The 25,537-nt window shown below is 55.6% G+C and overlaps 2 protein-coding genes across 2 annotated transcripts in view; both read left to right on the top strand.

The window, feature by feature from the left end:
- LOC127586975 (atlastin-2-like) overlaps nucleotides 1-12,912 on the top strand; it is a 32,913-nt gene extending 20,001 nt beyond the window's left edge. The window contains exons 9-14 of the mRNA XM_052045032.1: nucleotides 506-644; nucleotides 3,404-3,531; nucleotides 6,987-7,043; nucleotides 8,346-8,417; nucleotides 9,531-9,962; nucleotides 12,667-12,912. Coding sequence (XP_051900992.1) covers nucleotides 506-644; nucleotides 3,404-3,531; nucleotides 6,987-7,043; nucleotides 8,346-8,417; nucleotides 9,531-9,962; nucleotides 12,667-12,753 — 915 coding nt within the window. The 3' untranslated portion in view covers nucleotides 12,754-12,912. The remainder of the gene's footprint in view (nucleotides 1-505; nucleotides 645-3,403; nucleotides 3,532-6,986; nucleotides 7,044-8,345; nucleotides 8,418-9,530; nucleotides 9,963-12,666) is intronic.
- A 5,511-nt stretch (nucleotides 12,913-18,423) lies between these two features.
- tmem223 (transmembrane protein 223) lies at nucleotides 18,424-24,329 on the top strand. Its single transcript, XM_052044924.1, has 2 exons — nucleotides 18,424-19,055; nucleotides 22,839-24,329. Exons 1-2 carry the CDS (start codon nucleotides 18,590-18,592, stop codon nucleotides 23,129-23,131), a joined length of 759 nt encoding a protein of 252 aa, XP_051900884.1. The 5' UTR covers nucleotides 18,424-18,589; the 3' UTR covers nucleotides 23,132-24,329.
- Nucleotides 24,330-25,537: the final 1,208 nt, after the last annotated feature.

Genomic DNA, 25,537 nt, shown 5'->3' with positions numbered 1-25,537 from the left:
CGGGGTGGGAGGGGTCTTTGATTAGATTGGCTGCTTTCCTGAGGCAGCGGGAAGTGTAGACAGAGTCCATGGAGGGGAGGCTGGTTTCCGTGATGTGCTGAGCTGTGTCCACAACCCTCTGCAGTTTCCTGCGATCCCGGGCAGAGCAGATGCTGTACCAAGCCGTGATGCATCCGGATGGGATGCTTTCTGTGGTGCATCGGTAAAAATTGGTGAGGGTCAGAGGGGACGTGCCGAATTTCACACACTGGTGAGCTTTCTTGGCCGTGGCGTCTTCTTCACCACCCTGTCTACCGGCAGCGACCAGTGACAGCTTGCTGCAGCTGTGCAGATTGAGGAGCAAGGAAGGGTTGGTCATGCGGCGATGCAGGACGTGGTGGCGGAGGTGTTCCCGTGGAACCCAGCGAGCGGATCCCAAGGGACGCGTCGGGAAGCCGAGGCGGAGGGCGGGCCAGGGCACAATGGCGGAGAGGCTCCCACTCCCTCTCCCCCTTGTTCCCCTCAGGTCAAGGCTCACCAGCATGAGGAGCTGCAGCTGGTGCGGAGGCACATCCACTCCTGCTTCAGGAAGATCCACTGCTTCGTCATGCCCCATCCGGGGCTGAAAGTGGCCACCAGCCCCACCTTCGACGGCAAGCTGAAAGGTAGGTGAGGGGAAGGCCCGGGGGCTGCTGAGGAGAGAGAGGTCCCTCCCGTTCCTTCAGAGACCCCTTCCCCCTCAGTGCCTCCAAGTTCAAGTCCATTGTCAAAAGCACACATGTATAACCGCCATGAAAGTTTTTACAGCGTAGTACATTACACACGTAAATTACATAAACTTAAACTAACATAAATTATACAGGACAAAATAAAGAAAAATAACTTAATGACAATAGTACAAGTTGAGGGAGATACAGTTTGAGGTAGAATTGGGGTTTTTCACGTGGGTTCAAGAACCTGCCAGCAGTGGGGAAGAAGCTGTCGTTGAACCTTGAGGTGTGGGTCTTCAGGCTCCTGTACCTCCTGCCTGATGGCAGCATCGAGAAGAGGGCACAGTCTGGGTGGTGGGGGTCCCTGATGATGGACGTTGCCTTCCTGAGAGACGTCGCCTCTTGCGGATGTCCCCGCGATGGAACCGGCTGAGTCCCACCGTTCCTGTACGTTGAAGTTCCCGCACCAGCCCGTGATGCAACCCAGTCAGAATGCCGAAGGAAGAGTCCCGACCTCTTCTCAGCCTCCGCTGCGACGTGTGGAACTTGGCACCCTTCCTATGCACAGCAAGATCCCACGAATCACATTGATTGGGTCATCCCTTTCTCCAGTGGTTTCATTTGGGCAGTGCAAAACAGATCCAAGACGCTGGGGCGTTGGAGTGGGGGAGACTCTTCAACACTTCCTCCAGTCTCAACCACAGGGCCTTTTTAGGTCCACCTGAGAGATCCAGCGAGGGTCTCAACTGAAAGGCACTGTGAGAAGTGAGCAGGTAATCAGTATCAGTGCAGCTGGATTGTCCAGCACTCCCCTCTCTCCCCAGGGTTCGGAAACAGCCCACACAGTTCTGACAGAGGTTTGTCACTATGACTACCTGCCCATACAGACCCCATCACTCTCCCCCCCCCTGCTGTCGAGGACACTCCATGAGGCAGTGCAGTTGTGCTGAGGGAGCGGCCCAGTGTCAGAGAGGGGGGGAGTTGTCACCCTGAGGGAGTGCAGCACTGTCAGAACAGTCTCCTGTTCTTATATTCAACGTCCTGCCTAATGAGGGCAAGTATCCCGTGTGCCTTCTTCACCACCCTATTTACCTGTGATGCCACCTTCAGGGATCTTGGGACTTGTGCACCAAGGTCCCTCTGTTCTTCAGCACTCCCTGGAACCTAGCGCTTGTTGTGTATGTCCTACCCGAATTAGACCTCCTCCCCAAAATCCACTCAGCGGCTCCTGGAGGGTTTCCTGCTGGGCATGGCTGCCAGCATTCTGCCTTTCTCTCTCTGGCATCACAGACACACCCAGCACGGAAACAGGACCTCCATCCCAACACGTCCATGCTGATCGTCGAGCACCTGTCTGTACTAATCCCGTAGCCTTCTCTCTCCTGCCGATTCATATACTTGACTGGAATGCTGTGAGAGTCTCTGCCTCCACCACCCCCTCAGGCAGTGCATTCCAGAGTCCAACCCCTTCTGGGTGAAAAAATTCTTCCTCTGACCCCTTCTAAACCTCTTACCCCTTCCCTTAATCCTGTGCCCCTTGCTCATGGACACCCCTGTCACTGGGAAATGTTCTCTCCACCTGCACAATCGCTGCCCTTCATTATTTTGTACACCTCCAGCCCTTCAGCCTCCTCCACTTCAATGAAGGCAAACCCAGTCTCTCCTGCACCATCCCAGTCATCTCCCTGCATCTCGTTGAACACACAGCATGCCTGCAGTATCGCACCAGATTTCTGTGTTCAGACTGCGGCAGTGGGGTGTGTGCCAGTGAACCAGACCGTGGAATGGCATCGACCTCGGATCTGTGGGCCTAACCCCCCTCACACCCCCCCACCCCACACACCGCCACACCAGTGTAGCACAGTGGTTCACATTACTGGACTAGGAACCAAGGGAAGGTCTGGACAAGTTCAAACCCCACAGCGTCAGCTGGGGAGTTTCAGTGATGTGAACTAGACCCGATCTCGAGAAAAATGTCCATAAAACCACCAGATTGTTGTTAGAACTGCTGCCTCGTTGTGCTGAGTTCCTCCAGCACTTGTGTGAAAAAGACAAAGTGCTGTTGGAACTCAGCGGGACAGGCAGCACCTTCCCTTTGCCTCCTGCCCGCTGAGGTCCAACAGCAGTTTGTGTGTTGCTCCAGACTCCAGCATCTGCCGTCTCCTGTGTCTCCATCACACTTGTGTCTTTTTCTCACCCTTTAAAATGGTCAGCACTCACCCTCAGTATCACCCGGTCCGTCTTCACCTTCCTCCGTACAAGCTCCGCTTCGAAAACTGACGCCCTTCCACTCTTCCCCCATCCCTGACCCGAGACGTCGACCAGTTTCTCTTACCACAGATGCTGCCTGGCCACCTGAGTTCTTCCAGCACTTCTGTTGTTGTAGAAACTCACCTGGGTCACCGTCGTCCTTCAGGGAAGAGAACCAACTGTACTTAGCAAATGAACAAGTCAGGTGCTGCCTGACCAGCTGAGTTCCCCCAGCAGCTTGCTTTCTGCTCCAGGTTCCAGCATCTGCAGCCTCTTGTGTCTGCATTCAACTGTCCTTGCCCAATGTACCCTGTATGTGACTCCAGACCCACCGCTGTCCTCCGAGGCTGCCCAGCAAGTCATCCTCTTTGAGGGTAACCAGGGTTGTCGAGCAGCACACACACCACACCAGAATGTCTCAGCCTCCTGCCCAGCGCTGAACCCTCGCACCAATCTCACTGCAGATATCGAAGACGACTTCAAGACCCATCTCCAGAGCCTGGTGCACCTTCTGCTCAGCCCAGAGAACCTGGTGGTGAAGGAGATCGGTGGGTCGAAGGTCAGCTGCAGGAACCTGCTGGAATATATTAAGGTAGGCTCCCACTTGACCAGTTGTGGAAGGTTCACCAATCTCAGGGCCGGCAAGATCCGCATTGACACTGGACAACCATTCCTCACAGTGGGAAAGGGAGAGGAACCAACCAACTGTCTGTCTGCCACTGTGGATCAAAGGCAGAGATGTCCCACTGAACTTTGAAACTCTCACTCTGCAAAGGAACAAAGAGGCCACTCAGTCCTTCTAGCCTGTTCCTGAATTTGGGGAGATCAGCAGTATGAGTCCCTGTCCCTGCCTTTTCCCAAATCCCTTTGTTTCACCCAAAGACAGTCTCAGATTTGGAATCGTCAACAGAATTGGCATCAATTGTCGCCTACAGAACACACCGCGCCTGTGGGAGTGTTTCTAAACTTCACTCCAGAAACCCTGGCCCTACCTCTTCAACTCTGCCCCCTACTCCCAGTCACACGATCACCAGAAATAGCTCCTCTTTCTCCCCAGAATATCTTTGGAAAAATTCGATCAGACCAACCTTAATCCTCTGAAATCCCAGGAATGCAGCTGGGCTTTCCAAGCTGGGGCTCGGGGAGCAGGTAGATGGGGGCAGCACCTCCTACGGGATTGGCTTCCCATGTCAGCCTTGGTTCAAGCTACAAACTGGGAGCAGGAGTGGGTTACGGCCCCACGACACTGATCTGCCGTTCAGTGAGGGGGCACTGCACTGTTGGCGAGGCAATGCTAAGGGCTAGTGCAGAGGGAGCGGCCACTGACGGAGGGGTACATGAAGTAGGAGCAGGAGTGGACCTTTCGGCCCCTCAGTTCTGCTCTGCCCCTCCCACAGTGCGACACTCCCTCAGTACTGCCCCTCCACAGTGCGACACTCCCTTAGTACTGCCCTCCACAGTGTGACACTCCCTTAGTACTGCCCTCCACAGTGCGACACTCCCTTAGTACTGCCCTCCACAGTGCGACACTCCCTTAGTACTGCCCTCCACAGTGCGACACTCCCTTAGTACTGCCCTCCACAGTGTGACACTCCCTCAGTACTGCCCCCACAACAGTGCAGCACTCTCCCAACACCGCCCCCACAACAGTGCAGCACTCTCCCAACACTGCCCCACAACAGTGCAGCACTCTCCCAACACTGCCCCACAACAGTGCAGCACTCTCCCAACACCGCCCCCACAACAGTGCAGCACTCTCCCCAACACCGCCCCCACAACAGTGCAGCACTCTCCCAACACTGCCCCACAACAGTGCAGCACTCTCCCAACACTGCCCCACAACAGTGCAGCACTCTCCCAACACCGCCCCCACAACAGTGCAGCACTCTCCCAACACTGCCCCAACAACAGTGCAGCACTCTCCCAACACTGCCCCACAACAGTGCAGCACTCTCCCAACACTGCCCCCACAACAGTGCAGCACTCTCCCAACACCGCCCCCACAACAGTGCAGCACTCTCCCAACACTGCCCCACAACAGTGCAGCACTCTCCCAACACTGCCCCCACAACAGTGCAGCACTCTCCCAACACCGCCCCCACAACAGTGCAGCACTCTCCCAACACTGCCCCACAACAGTGCAGCACTCTCCCAACACTGCCCCACAACAGTGCAGCACTCTCCCAACACCGCCCCCACAACAGTGCAGCACTCTCCCAACACTGCCCCACAACAGTGCAGCACTCTCCCAACACTGCCCCTCAACAGTGCAGCACTCTCCCAACACTGCCCCCACAAACAGTGCAGCACTCTCCCAACACCCGCCCCCACAACAGTGCAGCACTCTCCCAACACTGCCCCACAACAGTGCAGCACTCTCCCAACACCGCCCCCACAACAGTGCAGCACTCTCCCAACACTGCCCCACAACAGTGCAGCACTCTCCCAACACTGCCCCCACAACTAAATACAATAAGGCTGATCCGATTGTAACTCAAACATTGCATTCCCCGCTACCACCGGTGACCTTTCCCCCTCTTCCCTGTCATGTATCCCTCTAACTCGGCCTTAAAACTATTCAAAGACTTTGCTTCCACCCCCCCATGAGGAAGAGAGTTCCACCCACTGACGGCCATCTGAGAGAAAAAACATCACCTCCTCTCCGTCTGAACTGAGCAGTCCTTTATTATCAAGCAGTGACCGGTGAAGAAGACTCTTGGTTTATAAACAGGGCGGCCCGGCTTCAGCGGGCTCCCCTGTAACTGAGAGTCAAACACTGTGGGTGAAAGATCCCCAGGGTGCTCCACAGGAGTCTCAGTCAGGCTGAGTCAACGTCAAGAGTTATTAACAGTGGTTGCTTTTAAGAGGTGCCTTGGAGGAAAAGGGAAAAGCTCCAGGGTTTAGGGAGGGAATTCCAAAGCTTGGGGCTGCCAATGAAACGATGAGAATTGCAGGACAAGGGGCCAGAAGTGGAGGAGAGCAGAGATAGAACAGTCCAGCACAGGAACAGACCCTTCGGCCCACAATGTCTGTGCTGAACATGATGCCGAATTTAGTTTAATTTCTTCTGCCTGTGGATCCCTATCCCTCCATTCCCTGCAATATTCATGTGTCTGTCTAACAGCCTCTTAAACCCCTCTATCGTATCTGCCTCCACCACCTCCCCTGGCAGCCCGTTCCAGGCACCCACCGCTCTCTGTGTAAAAAAAAAACCTGCCCCACACATCCGGGTGCTCCGGTTCCCTCCCACATTCCAAAGACGTACGGGTTAGGAAGTTGTGGGCGTGCTACGTTGGCGCCGGAAGCGTGGCGACACTTGCGGGCTGCCCCCAGAACACTCTACGCAAAAGCTGCCTTTCACTGTGTGGTTCAATGTACATGTGACTAATAAAGAGATGTGATCTGATCTGATCTGAAACTTTCCCCCTCTCACCTTAAATGCACATCCTCTAGTATTTGACTTTTCTACCCATGCCTCTCATAATTTTGTAAACTTCTGCCAGGTGTCCCCTCAGCCTCCAGAGAAAACAACCCAAGTTTGTTCGATCTCGCCCCACACATCTCCTTTAAACTTTACCCCTCTCTCTTTAAATGCCCACAGATCACAGAGGGCTGTAGGGGAATATGGAGGTAGGTGAGGGGTACAAGGACCACCAGGGAAACATGAGGGTGGGTTAGGGGCATTCCCAGAACCTGGAGCCCATGAGGGAGAATGGGACAAGAGGAGATGGGTGGCACAGTGTAGGACAGGCTGCCCTGGAACAGGCATGCCTGAGGGTAATTCAGGCACGGGCAAGGGTCTGAGCAGCAGGTGAGAGAGAGGGAGCACGTTGCAGCAGTGTTGGTGACACTCAGCGCAGAGTCAGGCAGCACAGAGAGCTCTGTCCCCACCTTGCACACATGGGGGCCAGATGTGGCCCCACACCCTGCTGCTCGACAATTGCAGCCCCGCACCCCCAGTGCTCTGACAAGAAGCCGCATCGTTCTCCCGTCATTTCTGGTACTTCCATGCACGCCCCGTTGTCTCACTTTGCTTTGTTTCCCCAGGCTTACGTTAAGATTTTCCAAGGGGAGGATTTGCCGCACCCCAGGTCCATTCTAGAGGTAAGGGCCTTCACAGCAGGCAGACAGCCTTCCTACTGGGACAGACCCCCACCCCAGGAGGCTGCAGGAGCCACCGATTGTATAGTGCTCAGGTGCACCTGTTGTCTTGGGATCGCTGCTTCCCAATGATTCCTCTCTCCTGAGAGTCTCCCTCTATCTGGGACCGTTACACTCACTGGGAGACTGATTGAATTAAGTGACAGCTCTCTGCCCATCACCTCTTGGCTCCTTCCCCACATTCCCTCCTCCTTCCTCCCCTCCCCTCCCCTGATCCAGTGTTTGCCATAGTCCTGTGTTCACCTTTCCCGGAACTGCCCCTTGTTCCACCAGGTCACCCTGTCAACCAACTCACTGCTCCCCCCCCCACCCCCCCCCCCACCCCATCTCAGTGCCGGCAGCCCGCGAGTGTCCTGGCCGGTCTCTCCGGCTTGTTCCAGTGGTATCGCAACACCAAGCCCACTGGTGCTGTCACTCAGTGCTGCTGACACGCACACACACGCACACACACGCGCACACTCACACACACACGCACACACATGCACACACGCACGCACGCACACGCGCACACACACACGCACACACACTCACACACACTCTCTCACACACACACACCTACACTCTCTCACACACACTCTCTCTCACGCACTCTCTCTCACGCACTCTCTCACACACACACACACACTTTAAGCAACCTCTGTTGGTTAGCGGTTGGGAATCTCATTCCCTTCTCCGACCCTCACTCCTGTTCCACTCCCAGCCCAGGGACACAAAGTCGATCGTCAGACTCCCGGAGTGACCACGGGTTGGCGATTGGACCCTGGCATCTTCCTGCTCTTGTGGGGCACAGAACCAGCACTGGTCTCTCCTCCCACCCCCTCCTCCTCCAATCCTCTCCCCTCCCCGCCTCTCCCCTCCCCTCGTCACCCGAACTACGCCAGACCCCTCCTCCTTTTAACTTTCCCTCCCCTCTCACTTCCTTCCCTCTCTCCACCCTCCCTCCTTCTCTCCCCACCCTCCATCTCTCTCCACCTCCCTCCTTCCCTCTCCTCATCACTCACTCCCCTGACTACCATCCCAACTGAGGCCAATAACTCTGCCCAGAACAGTGAGCACAACCTTGGGCTTGCTGCCCTGTGGGCTTTAGCTCCACTGGAGAGGAGCAGAGCCCCATCCCAGACCTACTGTGCTGCCCCTGCACCTGGGTCCCCACTGTACCTGACTGGCCCAGCCCTCGGAATGCATCAGCGGGGGGACGAGGTGATGGCTGGTTCTGAAGTAAAGCCCTGCCTTTGTCTCCATCAGGCCACAGCTGAAGCCAACAACAGGGCAGCCATTTCTGTGGCCAGGGATTATTACCAGCAAGCAATGGAGGAGGTAGGACGTGCATTTTGTTCCTTTACCCAAGGGCACTGTGGATGGCTTGGTGGCACTGTGGATGGCTTGGTGCCACTGTGGGTAGTGCCGCTGCCTCACAGCTCCAGAAACCCGGGTTCGATCCTAGTCTCTGGTGCTCTGTGTGTGTGTGTGTGTGTGTGTGTGTGTGTGTGTGTGTCTGTCTGTCTGTCTGTCTGTCTGTCTGTATGTATGTTTGTGTGAGTGTGTCTGTGTGTGTGTGTGTGCGTGTGTTTGTGTGTGTGTGTGTGTCTGTCTCTATGTATGTTTGTGTGAGTGTGTCTGTGTGTGTGTGTGTGTCTGTCTGTCTGTCTGTATGTATGTTTGTGTGAGTGTGTCTGTGTCTCTGTGTGTGTGTCTGTGTGTGTGTGTCTGTGTGTGTGTGTGCGTGTGTGTCTGTGTGTGTGCGTGTGTGTCTGTGTGTGTGCGTGCGTGTGTGTGTGTTTGTGTGTGTGCGTGCGTGTGTGTGTGTGTGTGCGTGCGTGCGTGTGCGTGTGTGTTTGTGTGCGTGTGTGTGTGTGCGTGTGTTTGTGTGTGTGTGCGTGGAGTTTACACGTTCTCCCTGTGACCGCGCAGGTTTCCCCGGATGCTCTGGTTTCCTCCCACATCCCAAACACTGTCTGATGAAGACAACCCCAAAGATTGCAGCATAGCTCTTGAACTCACTGCCTCGACTAATAAAGGCAAGCATGCCTTCTTTGCCTCCCTATCGACCTGTGCGGCCACTTTTAGGGAGCTTTGGACCCCAAGATCCCTCTGTACGTCAATCCTGCCAGTAACAGCGTACTGTCCCTTTACAAAGCGCAACACCTCACACTCGGCCGGATTAGACTGCACCTGCCATTCCTCTGCCCGTATCTGCAACTGATTGATACCCTGGTGTGTCCTTTGCCCACCGTCTGCACTGCCCACAACGCCAGCAACCTCCCGCCTCGTCTCCACCCATTCACGTTCCCTTCCAAGTCATCTGTAGACATCACAAACAGTGGCTTGGGGGGGGGGGGGGTGGTGCATGGAGTGGTCTCTCCCCCTGTGATCAGGCTGCGAGGTCCCCCACTCTGACCCCACCCTGAGGTGCAGTGCTGTGTGTTCCAGCTGTGCGGGGGCGACAAGGCCTACCTGGCTCCCTCCAAACTGCGGGAGCGGCACCTGATCTACCGGGAGACGGCCATCGAGAAGTTCCGCTCCCTCAAGAAGATGGGCGGCATCAGCCTGAGCCAGCGCTACCAGCAGCAGCTGGAGGCCGACCTCGACGCCATGTTGGACAGCTACGTCAAGTTCAACCGCAGCAAGAACGTCTTCAGCATCGTGCGGACGCCGGCCGCCATGCTGCTGGTCATGGTCGCCATGCATGTGCTGTCGGGCTTGGTCGGCCTGCTGGGACTGGGCTTCCTCACCATCCTCTTCAACTTCTTCACCGGCATGGCCATGCTGACGCTGATGACCTGGTCCTACATCAAGTACACGGGGCAGGGCCCAATGATGGGCGAGGTCATCGACGCCATCAGCGACTCCATCCTCAGTGGGGTGAGTGCCGGGGTGGGGGGGATCATCCCCTCCCTGTCCCGGGCTGTGGGACGTCCGCCTCACTCGTTTTTTATTGGTATTGGTTTATTATTTTCACTTGTACCGAGGTACAGTGAAAAACTTGTCTTGCAAACCGATCGTACAGGTCAATTCATTACACAGTGCAGTTACATTGAGTCAATACAGAGTGCATTGATGTAGTACAGGTAAAAACAATAACAGTACAGAGTAAAGTGTCACAGGTACAGAGAAAGTGCAGTGCAATAAGGTGCAAGGTCACAACAAGGTAGATCGTGAGGTCAGAGTCCATCTCATTGTATAAGGGAACCGTTCAATAGTCTTATCACAGTGGGGCAGAAGCTGTCCTTAAGCCTGGTGTTATGTGCCCTCAGGCTCCTGTATCTTCTACCCGACGGAAGAGGAGAGAAGAGAGAATGTTCCGGGTGGGTGGGGTCTTTGATTATGCTGGCTGCTTCACCAAGGCAGCGAGAGGTAAAGACAGAGTCCATGGAGGGGTGTCTGGTGTCCATGATGCGCAGAGCTGTGTCCACAAACTCTCTGCAGTGTCTTGCGGTGGTGGTTTGTTCAGTGATGACAGGATCACATCACCACCACGTTACGGTACCTCATGACCCACACAGTTTGCAGTGTCAAACTACGACACGGTCATTACTGACCAGACACGCTCGTGCCCCTGTGGCGCCCACCGGTCCTGGAAAGCCCCCAGCCCACCGTACCCGTGGATACCGCATGCTCCTTCTCCAGGGACACGCACAGGCACGGACGTGACCCTGGAAGAGGGGGCAGGCAGTCAGCTCGGGGGGAATCCTTGATGGTCCCGCCGCCTGGACCTGCGAATGGCCTCCTCGGGCAGGCCCGGGAGCAAACCGAGCGGGAACCCCCCCTGAATGACCCCCCCCCCCACCCTCCGCACCATGGGACCAAAGATCTGGAGCGTGGGGCTGAAGTGCTGCCAGAACTTGAGGAGCAGCCCCTCCAGACACTCAGATAGAGGCTGCAACCTCTCACACTCCATGTGTACACAACACACCGGCTCCTCCTGGCCACAGAAACGACAGGGGGCCGGGGAGTCCATAACCCGACTTAGGATCCTGTCACCCAGCGCTGCTCTGTGCAACACTCTCCGCCCCAGGTCCCAAGTGTAAAGGGAGCCTCGCTGGTGTGAGTGTCGGTGGGGGCTCGCTTCCCACCAGCCGGCCCAAGCTGCGGGGACCCGAGACCCGGCAGACGCCGGGATCTGGGGCAGCACACAACCTGCTGGAGGAACCCCTCCACCCTCAGTCCCACTGCAGGGTCTCAACCCAACACGTCGGCAGTCCCTTTCTCCCCCACAGATGCTGCTTGACCTGCTGAGCCCCTCCAGCAGATTGTTTGTTGGCCTGACCTGTGGCTTGGGGTCGTCATAGAAACAGCACAGCAGGAGGCCGTGAGCCCCACCTTGTCCCCGCTGGCTTTGTAGGGTGAAGACCCTGTGCAGAGTGAGCTCAGGGGCCATGGAGCTGATTCAGATCCGGGCCACATACCAAGAATCCATTTCCCCCTCTCAAACTAGACATAATTTTACATTTAACATGAGGGTAAGTCTCTGACCATCCAGCACACCGGGACTGAGATGGTCCCAGACTGGTATATTTTCCTGTTAATACCAACACACTTTTAATTCATTCTGTTTAGGTGTTGTAATGTAGTATAATAAATTCTCCAGCAAACCCGGTTGTTTTAAAGGAAGCATGGGAGGAGGGGCCCAGAGAGCTTTCAGGGAACGTGGGGAATAGGTTCGTGGTGAGTGCAGGAACCAGGGCTTTGGTGTGTTTCAACAGAGCTTGTGAAACGGCACCGGTGAGCTTAAGGAACACGGGGAACGTCACCCGGTGAACCAGATACAGTACTGCTGGGAATTCCGAATATTCAGATAGTGGAGTGGCAGAGTTTAACTGTACCACTTTATCCAGTGTCAACACCTGTAATAGTAAACCTGTCACGCTGTAATTACACCCTCCCACAGTGGAGTGTCGCACTGTGGGAGGGGCGGTGAGGAGGGAGCGCCGCGCTGTGGGAGGGGCGGTGAGGAGGGAGCTCCGCGCTATGGGAGGGGCGGTGAAGAGGGAGCGCCGCGCTGTGGGAGGGGCGGTGAGGAGGGAGCGCCGCGCTGTGGGAGGGGCGGTGAGGAGGGAGCGCCGCGCTGTTGGAGGGGCGGTGAGGAGGGAGTGCCGCGCTGTGGGAGGGGCGGTGAGGAGGGAGCGCCGTGCTGTGGGAGGGGTGGTGAGGAGGGAGCGCCGCGCTGTGGGAGGGGCAGTGAGGAGGGAGATTCCACCTTTAGACTGAGATCCTATCTGCATCTCAGATGGATATGGAAGTTCCCCACAGGCGTGTCAAACAGAAACAGGGTCATTCCCCCTCCCCTCCCCTCTCCTCCCAGCATCCTGGGGTAACATTTACTCCTCAGCCAACATTAGGTAATCTGGTCATTACACCTGTGGCTTGTTAGTGGGATCTTGCTGTGCACACAGTGTCTATGGAGACCACCCTTCAAAAGCAGGCCTTCTCCCCCCACCACACCTTCCCCCCCACCACCCCCTCCTCAGCTCACCCCAGTTCATTAGAAAGCTGTGTGTGGACAGGGTTGTCTCCCTGCCGGTCGTGACTGTGGGTTTATTGACTTGTCTTTGGGTGCACATTGCAGATCTCGAACCTGATCATCAACCGTTATCTGAGCATGCCGCCCAACGCTGTGCTGACGGACCTGGCCCAGGCTGCCAGGGGGAATTAGCTGCCCGGCGCCTGACAGGACTCACACTGCCACCCCGGGGCCACGGAGCCAAGCACCTGCTCCCAGCCAGCTCCTCCCGTGAAGAAATCGCCTCATCGTCCGCTGAGCTCAGGAGAGGGCAGGTGGGAGCCAGCAGCAAATAAAGGAATTAGACCATGTACGAACCGAGGCCTCTCTGTTACATGGTGGGTCCGTGACCGCTCTGGACAGCTCCTGTCAAACTTCCTTTGGTGTCTCTCCCTGCCTCTCCCCAGCCCACCTCCCCACCCAACTTCATGAGCTGACAGCTCTGCTGTAATTAAGATTAAGATATCTTTATTAGTCACATGTACATCGAAACACACAGTGAAATGCACTTTTTGCGTAGAGTGTTCTGGGGGCAGCCTGCAAGTGTCGCCACGCTTCCGGCGCCAACATAGCACATCTGCAACCTCCTAACCTGTATGTCTTTTTGGAATGTGGGAGGAAACCGGAGCACCCGGAGGAAACCCACACAGACACGGGGAGAACTCCTTACAGGAAGTGGCCGGATTTGAACCCGGGTCGCTGGTGCTGTAAAGCGTTACGCTAACCACTACACTACCGTGCCGGCCTCAACTCCTCCCCTGCACCACTTCTCCAGATGCCCTCTCTTCCCTGATCTATCAAATATTTATCCACCTCCGCTTTAAATACTTCCAATGATCCAGCTTCCACCACCCGCGGGGGCGGAGAATTCCAGGGATTCACCACCCCCTGCGGAAAGAAATTTCTTTGCACCTCAGTTTGAAATGCCCAGCCCCTTGCAGCGTTCCCTCATCCAAGTCTTTCCCACTAGTGGCAACATCCCACCATCTACCCTGTCAGGCCCCCTTAGCATCTTATACCTTTCAATCAGGTGACTCCCTCGTTCTTCTAAGCTCCAGGGAACACCGGCCTAAACCAGACACCAGAGACTGTAGATGGTGGAAGTCTGGAGCAACACACACACACACAAAGCTGGAGGAACTCAGCAGGTCGGGCAGCATCTGTGGAGGGGAGTGGACCAGTCCTGATGAAGGGTCTCGACCCGAAACATCGACTGTCCATTTCCCTCCATGGATGCTGCCTGACCCACTGAATTCCTCCAGAGCTTTGTGTGTTGCCCTAGGCTATTTAGTCTCTCTTGGTAAGGCGACCCTCTCATCCTGGGAATGACCCTGGTGAGTTTCCTTTGGACTACCTCCAAGGGTACTGTATCTTATTTTTAGTTAAGGGAACCAAAACTGTACGCAGGCAGGGCCTCACCAACACCCTACACACCCGGCAACAAAACCTCCCTACGTCTAAACTCCAACCCCTTGCAGTGAAGGTCAAAATGCCTTTTGCCTTCTTAACTCCTTGTTGGACCTGCCTGCCAGCTTTTTGTGATTCATGAACACCCAGATCCCCCTGTACTTCGCCCTTTCAGTCTCTCTCCCCATGTAGGTAATAATCAGCCTTTTGGGAAAGCTGAATATAATCAAACGTAACCGTGGTTTTATGAAAGGTAAATCATGGTTGACAAATTTGCTTGAACTCTTTGAGGATGTGATGGAGAGGGTTGATAGGGGGGACCTGTAGATGTAGTGTATTGGTATTGGTTTATTATTGTCACTTGTACCAAGGTACAGTGAAAAACTTGTCTTGCTTACTGATCGTACAGGTCAATTCATTACACAGTGCAGTTACATTTGAGTCAGTACAGAGTGCATTGATGTAGTACAGGTAAAAACAATAACAGTACAGAGTAAAGTGTCACAGGTACAGAGAAAGTGCAGTGCAATAAGGTGCAAGGTCACAACAAGGTAGATCGTGAGGTCAGAGCCCATCTCATTGTACTTAGATTTCCATAAAGCATTTGACAAGGTGCCACATAGGAGGCTAATGGTTAAATTAAAAGCCCACAGTATCAGAAGTGTGTTAGAGTGGATTAAAAACTGGGAGTTGGAATAAATGGGTCCTTTTCAGACTCACTGAAGTGCATGACCTCACACTTACACACATCCAATTCCATTTGCTAGTCTTGTGTCCACTCACTGAATCTGCATCCCACTGCAGACCCACAGTATCCTCATCACAACTCACCCTTCCAACGATGTTCGTATCATTGGCAAATCTGGAAACCTTTCATACTGTTCCTTCCTCCAGATCATTGATGTAATCATTGGCCAAGAACCGACCTCCGCAGTATGCAACTAGTTCCCTCCTTCGGTAAGTCTCAAAAGGACCCATTTATTCCAACTCCCAGTTTTTAATCCATCCTAACACACTTCCTCTGATACCATGGGATTTCAATTTAACCATTAGCTTCCCATGTGGCACCCTGTCAAATGCTTTATGGAAATCTAAATACACTACATCTACAGGTCCCCCCATCAACCCTCCCCGTCAAATCCTCAAAGAGTTCAAGCGAATTTGTCAACCATGATTTACCTTTCATAAAACTATGGTTACGTTTGATTATATTCAGTTTTCCCAAATGATTCACCATTTCCTCTTTGAATATTGCCTCCAGCACCTTGCCAACAACAGCTGTGAAACTAACCGGTCTCCGGTTCTCTTGGCCTCAAGCCTTTCTCCTCCTTTTGAACAGGGGAATCACATCTGTTGTTTTCCAATCTTCTGCTGCCCTCCCAGAGTTATGAAACTCTTCAACCAGAGGGAAAGAGCCTTCCTCAACGTGCACCCAGTCTTCCGGACCTCAGCTTGCACAGGGCTGGCCTCTCCCACCACAGAGGAGCAACTTCAGCAGAACATAACAAGCAGGAGGAGGCCATTCAGCACTTCAAGCCTGCCCCCCCCCCCCCCCGCTCCCCCATTCAATATGATGGTGGCTGATCTGCCCCAGGCCTCTGTGCCTGTTCCTCAGAGCCCTCAATCTTTAAGTACCCCGAGCGATCTCACCTCCACAACCCTCTGGGGCAGCGGATTCCAGAGGTTCATCACCCTCAGAGAGAAGACATTCCCACTCACCTCGGTTTTAAATGACTGGCCCCTTAAATCTACATCCCCTCATTTGAGGCTCTGCCACAGGTGAAACCATCTCAACACCCTCCCTGCCCCCTCAGGGTCTGATATATTTCAATAAGATCTCCCCTCATTCTTCTAAACTCCAAAGAATAAAGATCCAATTTCTTTAACTGCTCATGATAGGAGAACCCTCTCATCCAGGAATTATAGATCATGTAGACAGGCTCCAATCCACCGTCTCCATGCCATCCATCATGGGTGAATTTTTTTTTTGGACTGCCAGTATATTCTTTGTTAAATAAGGTAAATTGGTTTATTATTGTCACACGTACCGAGGAACAGTGAAACTCTTTGTTCTGCATGCCATCCATACAGATCATTTCATCACATCAGATTATCTTTATTAGTCACATGTACATCGAAACACACAGTGAAATGCACCTTTTGCGTAGTGTTCTGGGGGCAGCCCGCAAGTGTCGCCACACTTCTGGCACCAACATAGCACGCCCACAACTTCCTAACCTGTACGTCTTTGGAATGTGGGAGGAAACTGGAGCACCCGGAGGAAACCCACGCAGACACGGGGAGAACGTACAAACTCCTTACAGACAGCAGCCGGAATTGAACCCGGGTCGCTGGCGCTGTAAAGCGTTATGCTAACCGCTGCACTACCGTGCCTGATCACATCAGTACGTCGAGGTAGTGCAAGGGAAAACAATAACAGAATGCAGAATAAAGTGTTACAGTTACAGGGAAAGTGCAGTGCAGGCAGACAATAAGGTGCAAGGGCCACGACAAGGTAGATAGTGAGGTTAAGAGTCCATCTTATTCAATAGTCTTATAACAGTGGGATAGAAGCTGTCCTTGAGCCTGGTGGTACGGGCTTTCAGGCTTTTGGATCTTCTGCCCGATGGGAGTGGGGAGAAGAGAGAATGTCCGGGGTGGGAGGGGCCTTTGATTATGTTGGCTGCTTTCCGGAGGCAGCGGGAAGTGTAGACAGAGTCGGTGGAGGGCAGGCTGGTGTCTGTGATGTGCTGGGCTGTGTCCACAACTCTCTGCAGTTTCTTGCGGTCCCGGGTAGAGCAGTTGCTGTACCAAGCGGCGATGCATCCGGATAGGAGGCTTTCTGTAGTGCATTGATAAAAGTGGGTGAGGACCAAAGCATTTTGAGGGAGACAAAATGAGCTCAGGGTGTCAGGCGTGTGAGAATGTAGAACGTCATGACTCGGAGAAATTTCAGGAGGTTCCCTAAAAGCCTGCGCAGCTGTAGGCTGTACCCTGTTATCTGTTCTTGTACTCATCGAGGGGCCTTGATCGCCCAAGTGTTGTGCATTCCTGATTAAACTCTCTACCCCTCACCAGAAGCAGCAGCCCACTAAATCGTTCCTCGAAGAAGGGTTGTTCTGCCTTTGATGTGGGGAAGAATGTCGTACAGATTTCTAGCTGATATCCTGATGTAGAACTGTAGATCTCTTGGGACTGGACTCACTTGATCAATGACTGCGCCTAATACTCCAGGAGCCCACCCTTACTTCAGCCCCTCAGGAGTGTTAATGACCTGCAGCACTCCAATGGACCCGCAGTACTCCTGGTCTTGGCACCTTTGCTCCTGTCCCGAGGGTCTGACAACTGCGGGTCAAGACTCTCGACCGCTAATGGGACACAAACATCTCAGCCATCAGCTGCCTGGGCCTTGAGCTCTGGGATTTCCCCTCCCCAGACCCCTCCGCCCCACTCTCTTTTGGGCAACCACGACCCAGGGGGTCACGGGGTATGAGTGGCCTCCAGCTACTGAGGGTTAAATGGTCACCTGCCCCGAGGGGCAGAGATCCGGGGGGGGGGGTAACAGAACGGGGGCAACAGAGCTCAGGAGAGGGGCAGGGATCTGGGGAGAGGGTCATCAGAGATAGGGGAAATGACTCTGGAAGGGGGCAGAAAGCCAGGGAGAGGGGCAATCGATCAGGGACTGCCCGGCTCAGTCCTCCTCTCTCGCCTCTGTGGGATCACCCTGTGCAGCCACCGGGGATCCCGACTACCGCGCCCGGCCGATAGAGGGGGTTTGGAAGGTCGCCCGCTGTCCCGTTTAAGAGGCGAGGCGGTGGGGCCCACCGGCTGGCTGATCGATGGCCGGCGTCTGCTGGGGCTTCTCGGAGCCGGCGGCCCGGAGCCGCAGCTGGTTCGGCTTCGGGCTCGGGGCGGCCGGGGGCCGGTGCTGGGAGCCGGCGGGTCCCGGAAGGCGAGGCCTGGGCTCCGCGGGAGAACGTAGCAGCGGAGGAGGCCGCGGGTACAGTGTATCGGGCCCGGGACACAATGTATCCGGCTGGGGGGATGGCACTGGGGCCACGGGGAGAGGCGTAGATGTCCCGGGAAGGGGGACAATGTGGTGTCTGGCATTGGGGGGTCCAGAAATGGGGTCAGGGTGGAGTCTCAGGACGGGGGCAGGGGGTCTCGGGGCAGGAGGTCTCTGGATGAGGACACTGGGGGGTCTTGGGACCGGTAGTCTCGGGACGAGGACACTGGAGGGTCTCGGGGCAGGGGGTCTTTGGATGAGGACATGGGGGGTCTCAGTGCAGGGGATCTCGGGGCAGGGGGTCTCTGGACGAGGACATTGGGGGATCTCGGGAGGAGGACAGTGGGGGGTCTCGGGGCAGGGGGTCTCTGGACGAGGACACTGGGGGGTCTCGGGCCGAGGACACTGGGGGGTCTCAGTGCAGGGGATCTTGGGGCAGGGGGTCTCTGGACGAGGACACTGGGGGGTCTCGGGCCGAGGACACTGGGGGGTCTCAGTGCAGGGGATCTTGGGGCAGGGGGTCTCTGGACGAGGACATTGGGGGATCTCGGGACGAGGACACTGGGGGCTCTCGGGATGGGGTCAGTGGGCAGTCTCAGGACGGGGGCTCTGGGGGGTCTGGTAGCGGGAAGGGGCAGCCTGTCAGCACTCACCCCAGGGAGGGAAGCCTGGTCCCTGAGCCAGGCCTGGCAGGAGCCAGCGAGGAGGAGGTGGTACCACCCCTGGGGGAGCGCCCCCCACGGCCATGCCCGGCCCTGCCCGGGGGCGAGACCAGTGAGCACCGACCTGTCCCGGGACGTGCTCCTCTTCCACCACCACAGGCCCCGCTTCTTCTGCCTCCTCGGCCTCTTCTGCGGGTCTCAGTTCCTCTTCTGGGTGTACCTGGCGCATCTGGCCTTCACCTCCCTCCGGGACACAGGCTACAAAGAGACGGTGCTGGTGGGCGATCGGGCAAAGGGGCTGCCACAGATCGGCGGGATCGCCCTGAACCTGGGCTCGGACAAGTGGAGATACGGCTTCACAACCTCCTGCCTGACGGTCGGTAAGTCTCACGCCAGACTGAGTCAGCATTCCCTGGAAGAAAGCGTCAAAGTCGATTTTATTGCGGAGTCCGTGTGTACACGGGTGCAAGGGAAAACTTAACTGCAGCAGCGTCACAGGCACACAGCATCAGATAAGCAGCATTCACAAAAAAACATAAATTGTACACAATTTATACAAGAAAAATACAAGTAGAACAAAAAATAAGTCCATTGTAGTGCAGAATGGTCCCAGTGTTGCTTTAAGAGGTAGTGATTAGGGTTGTGCCGGTCGGTTCAAGAACCAAATGGTTGAAGCAGTCACTGTTCCTGAACCTGGTGGGTGGGGACTTCAGGCTTCTGTACCTCCTGCCCGATGGGAGCTGCGAGAAGACAGCATGGCCTGGATGGTGGCGGGGCGGGGGGGGGGGGGGGGGATCTTTGATGATGAGTGTGTGGTGTTTGAGATTTCAATGGGATTGGCCCGTGAATTCCTTCCTTCCTGGGATCCCGGGGTTCCACAGGGCAAAAGGCAGGTGGAAGGAAAAACAGAGAGGTGCAGATGCTGGAAATCCCGAAATAAAACCAGAAGATGCTGGAAACACTCGGCAGGTCAGGCAGCGTCTGTGGGGAGCTGAGTTGCACCAAACCTCCTCCTGTGGTCTCGGCCCCGGGGATGACTAGCTGCCCCTACAGTTCCGGAGGGTGGAAGGTGATTCTGGGGGAGGAATTCTTTTCACCTGGGGTGGCTGCTGTATCCCAGCGCCCACAGGGTCCTGATGGAGCGAGGGTTTGGTCCAGTGGGAAGGGGAGGGATCCCAGGGGATTGGTGATAAGGCTCTGATGCACGGACTCAGTCTGAGCATGTACACAGACACGCGTGTGGACATACAGGCACAGGAGCACAGACACGGAACACACACAGATGCATGCCAAGCATGCACAGATGCCCACTGAGTGACCACTGGCACATGATGAACATGCACACGCTTTAGCACACACAGCACATGTACATGCTAAATGCACAGCACACACTAAGTGTGCAAACACAGCACATGCTAAGCGCACATATCACACTTGTGCACTGTGCAGGCACACACGGAGCACACACCCGTGTGCTAAACACTACGAGTGAGCAAACTTGTACTCCTCACACAAACGCCCCCCGGTCGGACGGTGCAGAGGCTGAGGAGGCCATGTCCGGCCATCACGTTCCCGGATAGAAGGGGAGGGGGAAGGTTTACCAACACACCTCCAGCGTGAGGGATCTCGGAGCCCGGCACAGACTGGGCAAAGTGGGGGGTCATTCCCGGACCAAGGCAAGGGACAGAATCACTGAGCAGGGGACGTGTGGGAGAATGCTCTGCTAGGGGGCAGCCGGCGGGCCGAACGGCCTCCTTCCGCGCCGTAATGGGGTCCAGGGGGAGGGGTGGAGTGGGGGCAGGAGGTGATCTCTGGAGGCCCTTCACACAACAGAGGCGGTGGGAATTCGGAACCCTATTCCCCCCCCACACCAGGAAGCATCACAACTGCATGGGATGGACGGGACTTTGGTGCCAGGGAACCAAGGAGGGTGGGGGGGGGGGGGGGTCAAGGAGTCCAAGATCCACACAGCAGCACAGGAGGAGCCCATGCTAGCCCAACCAGCCTCTGCCAATTATCCCTCTCCCCGGTCCCTATCTCTGTGAGGATGGAGCTTATTGCCACGGGCAAACATACCAGGGTATAGATGCCATGAAAGTTGGCTTTTTGCAGCCACACACATTATAAACATAAGTTAACACAAATTTAAATTACCATAACTTATGCATAACTTAAAATAAATGGAATGACACTGGTGCTAGTCGAGAAACAGATACAGTTCAAGGTTAGTGTTGGGGTTTTTCAGGTGGGTTCAAGAACCTGACGGCAGTGGGGAAGAAGCTGTCATTGAACCATGAGGTGCGGGTCTTCAGGCTCCTGTACCCTCTGCCTGATGGCAGCATCGAGAAGTGGGCATGGCCCAGATGGTGGGGGTCCCTGATGATCGACGTTGCCTTCCTGAGACATCGCCTCTTGTGGATGTTCCCCAATGGAGGGGAGAGCTGGAACCGGCTGAGTCCCACCCCTCTCTGTAGCCCCTTACATCACTGTGCATTGGGGTCCCCCATACCCCCAGCCCACCCCCGATACCTGAACCCAAGCCCTGGACTTCCTCGGTAGACGTCAACACTTGGGACCACGACGGTGGTGGGAAGGGTTTGGGATGTTGCAGCCGCAGGGAGGTGTCAGTTCCCCGGCTGGTTTGGATGTAACACGGGGAATTGGTCTGGAGAACGGATGGGTTGCCGACTCTGGGGAGGGGAAACGATGCCGGCCATACGGCGACCCCCACCCCAGGTTCCAGGCGCACGGGGTTTGTGTTCCCAGAAAGTGGGTTCTGTCGCCATTTTACAGCACAGGAACAGGCCCTTCGGCCCACAATGTTGTGCTGAACTTATTAAACTATTGCCCCGAATCCCTACACATGGTCCATATCCTTGCATCCCCCGCACATCCAGATGCCTGTCTCAAATGCTGGCGAAGCCGTGTCAAGAAATATGAGTTGAAAAAAATATTTTTTGTGTTGATTTTGTTTTGGACAAATTCCGTGACAGGGAAGTTTATTCTGGGTCTCAAATTTTTGGGAGTGATTTGTGAACCACGTCAAGGCGGGTTTCTCCAACGCAGAAGGCTGTGGTGCGGGGGTCCCTGTGGGTGGGAGGGGGCGGACGGGGGGGTCGTGGGTTGGTAGTGGGATGGGGGGGTGGGGTGAGGTGGGGGTGGGGGGAGGGACCCAGCGGGATTCTGGGCCAAGGCAGAGAGGGGCTTGGACGTGCGTCGTCCACAGATGTGCCTGGGTCCAGTCACACAGCAGGGAGGGGGTGAAGGGCACACGGAGGTCACCAGGAGTGGCTCAGATTTCGCTTTGGGACAAAGGAGGTTGGGGAGGGGCTTCAGAGAGATCGGGGGGGGGCAGAGAGATCGGTGGGGGGGCGCAGAGAGATCCAGCACCGAGGGAGGCCCTTCGGCCCACCACATCTGTGCTCACCATCAACCATCCAATTTTGCACATCCTATCCCAACTCATTGTACTCCCCCATGTTCCCAGCAGCTCCCCCCCCCCAGATTCTACTCCTCATCCACACACCGGGGGGTGCCGGTTAACCCTCTGACCCCGCACGTGGTTGGGATGTGGGAGGGAACCAGAGCACCCGGGGGAATCCACGGGGTCACAGGGAGAAGGTGCAAACTCCACACACACATGTGCACACAGATACACACATGTGCACACACATATACAGACATGCACACACGTGCACACACACATACACAGATGCACGCACACACAGACACACGCACAGACACGCACACAAGTGCACACACATACACAGACAGACAGACACACAGATACACACATGCACGCACACACAGGCACATGCATACACACACACACACACACACACACACACACACACACACACACACACACACAGTGCCGGAGGCGGGAATCGAACCCGGGTCTCTACCCACTGAGCCTCCCATCCTTCTCCGAGGATGACAAGTGTTTGGAACTCTCCGTCCCTCAGTGTTGTGGAAGGGAAGTCAGTGAGTTTATCAGAGGGGAGTGGAGGGTTTGGGAGGGGTGTCGGTGTGTGGGGTAGTGAGGACAGTGTTACACCAGCCATGGCTTCATTGGATAGTACAACGTGCAGGGGCTGAATGGCCAACCGCAGCTCCCGTCGCTATGGTAACCACCTTGCTACATGCTTCTCTTTCCCGTTTAGGGTCCTTGATCCTCACGGCAGGCCTGGCATTTGCCCGTCGCTCTGTGTGCAGTGTCTTGCTGCACCGAGGAGGCCAGGAAGTCACCATCTCCAGCCACCGGCTCCTGGGGGGCAGCCGGTCCTTCAAGGTGCCCCTCCGTGACCTCTCCTGCATGGCCCACCGCGCCCAAGTGGCCTCGGCCATCCCCCTGAAGGTCAGGGGTCACCGCCTGTACTACCTGCTGGACGGGCGCGGGCGGTTCCACAACCCCAGCCTCTTTGACGTCACGGTGGGCGCCTACAGGAAGCTGTAGGTGGTCAAACAAAGGAAGCCACGGCCCCTGGAGGAACAACCCAGAGGAAGAACGTCATCCCCTCCAGAGAGTCTGTATCTCCGATATTCCCCCAACTTGGAGGACGGACGGACACTGGTGCCCGGACAGAAGGTGGACCTCAGAGAGACGTTGGCAAGCCCTGCACCCGGTTTTGTGTGACTGGAACAGGTCCTTGTTTTCAGGAGGGATCGGTCTAACTGGGTGCCAGCTCCTGCCAAGTCTCTTGTTTGTCATTATTTTGGATCCTGGCATCATTGGCAAGGGTCAGAAGTTATTGCCCCCCCCCTCCCCCAGTTGCCCCTTGAGAAGGTGGGGGTGAGCTGCCTTCATGAACTGCTGCAGACCTTCTGGTGAAGGAGCTCCCTCAGTGCGGGTTGGGAGGGAGTTCTAGACCCAGTGGTGATACCTTCCCTCTCTCCCCCCCTCTCTCCCCCCCTCTCTCCCCCCCTCTCTCCCCCCCTCTCTCCCCCCGTCAGCCCTTCAGATTACTGCACCTGCTGCCCCCTGCCCTCCTTGAGGGAGGGGTGGTGGGTTTGGGAGGTGCTGCCGGAGGTAGCCCTCGTTGGGATGCGGGAGGAAACCGGAGCACCTGAGAGGAGGGGAACCCACAGGGAGATCATGCAGACTCCGCACAGAGAGAGAGAGAAAGTGCGCTGGAGGCGGGGATCGAACCCGTGTCTCCGGCGCTGTGCCACTGTGCCGGCCTGAGGTGGGAGAGGGCAGCCTAGAGCCAACACAGCGGACAACACGGGCACTCCCCACAAGGGCCTGGCTCTCGAAAGCCCATTGGCCCGTCTGGGCCTAGCCCTTCTCTGATTGGCTCACAGTTCTGCTGACCCCTCCCTCTGCCCAAGTTGGGAGCGGGCCCACCCATTCTGCCCGATACTTATTGAGCTGTGACAAGTGGTGTAGGGTTGGAGCAGGGAAGCAACTGTGGAGGCAGCAGAGGAGAGAAGTCCAGTCCGACAGCGCAGTAGAGGACGTGCATGTTGACTGCCCAGCCCTGAGGAGAAAGAGAGGAAAGCGGAACAAAAATACACAGAGTGTGTGTGTGAGAGAGAGAGAGAGAGAGAGAGAGAGAAATCAATTCATTGTACCGAGGGAAGCAGAACTCAGGACAAATGACACAAGTCGAAACACATGTAACATACAACCACACACATATGTGGTGGAAGAAGAGTACATGCAACAGGAGGAGGACTGGGACAGGGATCTTCTCCTAGACCCTGCCTGGGAGAAGCAACAGAGAAAGGTTAGTGAGGAAAGACCTTAAGAAAAAGTACCTCCAAACTTTTTAAGAAGTTCCAAAAAGTTTTGCCAAACTTTTTTTTTTGAAAGTCGTGTGTAAACTTTTTCCAAGTTTTCCTTTTGAAACTGTGACGTTGGTGTGTCATTGGGAGAATTAATGCAAAAACTGGCCCCTGACGAATCGTGCTTGGAACTGTCGCTGCGTTTGATTTGTGGCGGTCACTTCCAGAGTCGATTAAATATATTGTGCCTCTTCAAAGTGGAAATTTCTCTGGCTGGTTTTTGGGCTGAAGTGGGAATTATTGACGGTTAAGGTTGCTGGATTGGGCAGGTGTTAGCTGATACCAGTGCTGATTTTTATGAGTCCAAAAGTGGGAGGTTGACGTTTGCCACTAGAACTGTGTGAGAGTGAGGTGTTGAATTTCTCTAAGCTAAGAACTCATCTTAAATATCACCGAGCTATCTTTAAAACCGGGTTTCATCAGTACCTTTTTGGCTTCTGAGAAAGTGTTGAGGAAGGGGAGGGCGGAGGGAGTGTGGTGCCTCGGGGCCGGTCTCGAGAGAGTGCAGGGAACTGGTGTTCCGTGGTGAGGAGTGAGCACCGTCCTTGTGTCTGACGGTCAGTGTGTGACGTTCTGGGACCGTGGTCTTGGGGTGGGTCTTGCACTTTGACCTCTCAGGCTTTGAGGTCGAAAGTGCAAGATCCTCGGGACAGACAAGGAGTCAAAGTGCAAGTCCTGGTGTCAGACTGGAGTCAAAGTGCAACCTCGTAGTGCCAGGCAGGGGGTCAAAGTGCAGCCCCCCCCCCCCTTGTGCTGACCCTGACATGCGCACCCCTCGTGTGAGATTAGTGAAGTGCTTTACCAGAGGCTGAGCAAGTGCGGAATTTCGGGAATGCCGAGGGAACAGATGCCTGGGAGAGAGGATGACGTCCAGAGACCAGAATAGGATCCACAGCGGCAGCCTAATTATAGGCAGCTGGAGGAGGAGGAGGCTTTACCCCCTGGTGGGGGAGGGGTAATTTACCCCCTCTGGGTGTGGGTGGGGGGAGGGGCTTTAACCCCTCTGGTGGGGGGGGGAGGAGTTTACCCCCTCTGGTGGGGGAGGGGGTAATTTACCCCCTCTGGGTGTGGGTGG

The sequence above is a fragment of the Pristis pectinata genome, chromosome 38 (genome assembly GCF_009764475.1).
Source record: "Pristis pectinata isolate sPriPec2 chromosome 38, sPriPec2.1.pri, whole genome shotgun sequence".
In the NCBI taxonomy this organism is placed as follows: Eukaryota; Metazoa; Chordata; class Chondrichthyes; order Rhinopristiformes; family Pristidae; genus Pristis; species Pristis pectinata.
Note: the sequence above shows the minus strand (reverse complement) of the source record. Positions and strands in the feature narration are given on the sequence as shown.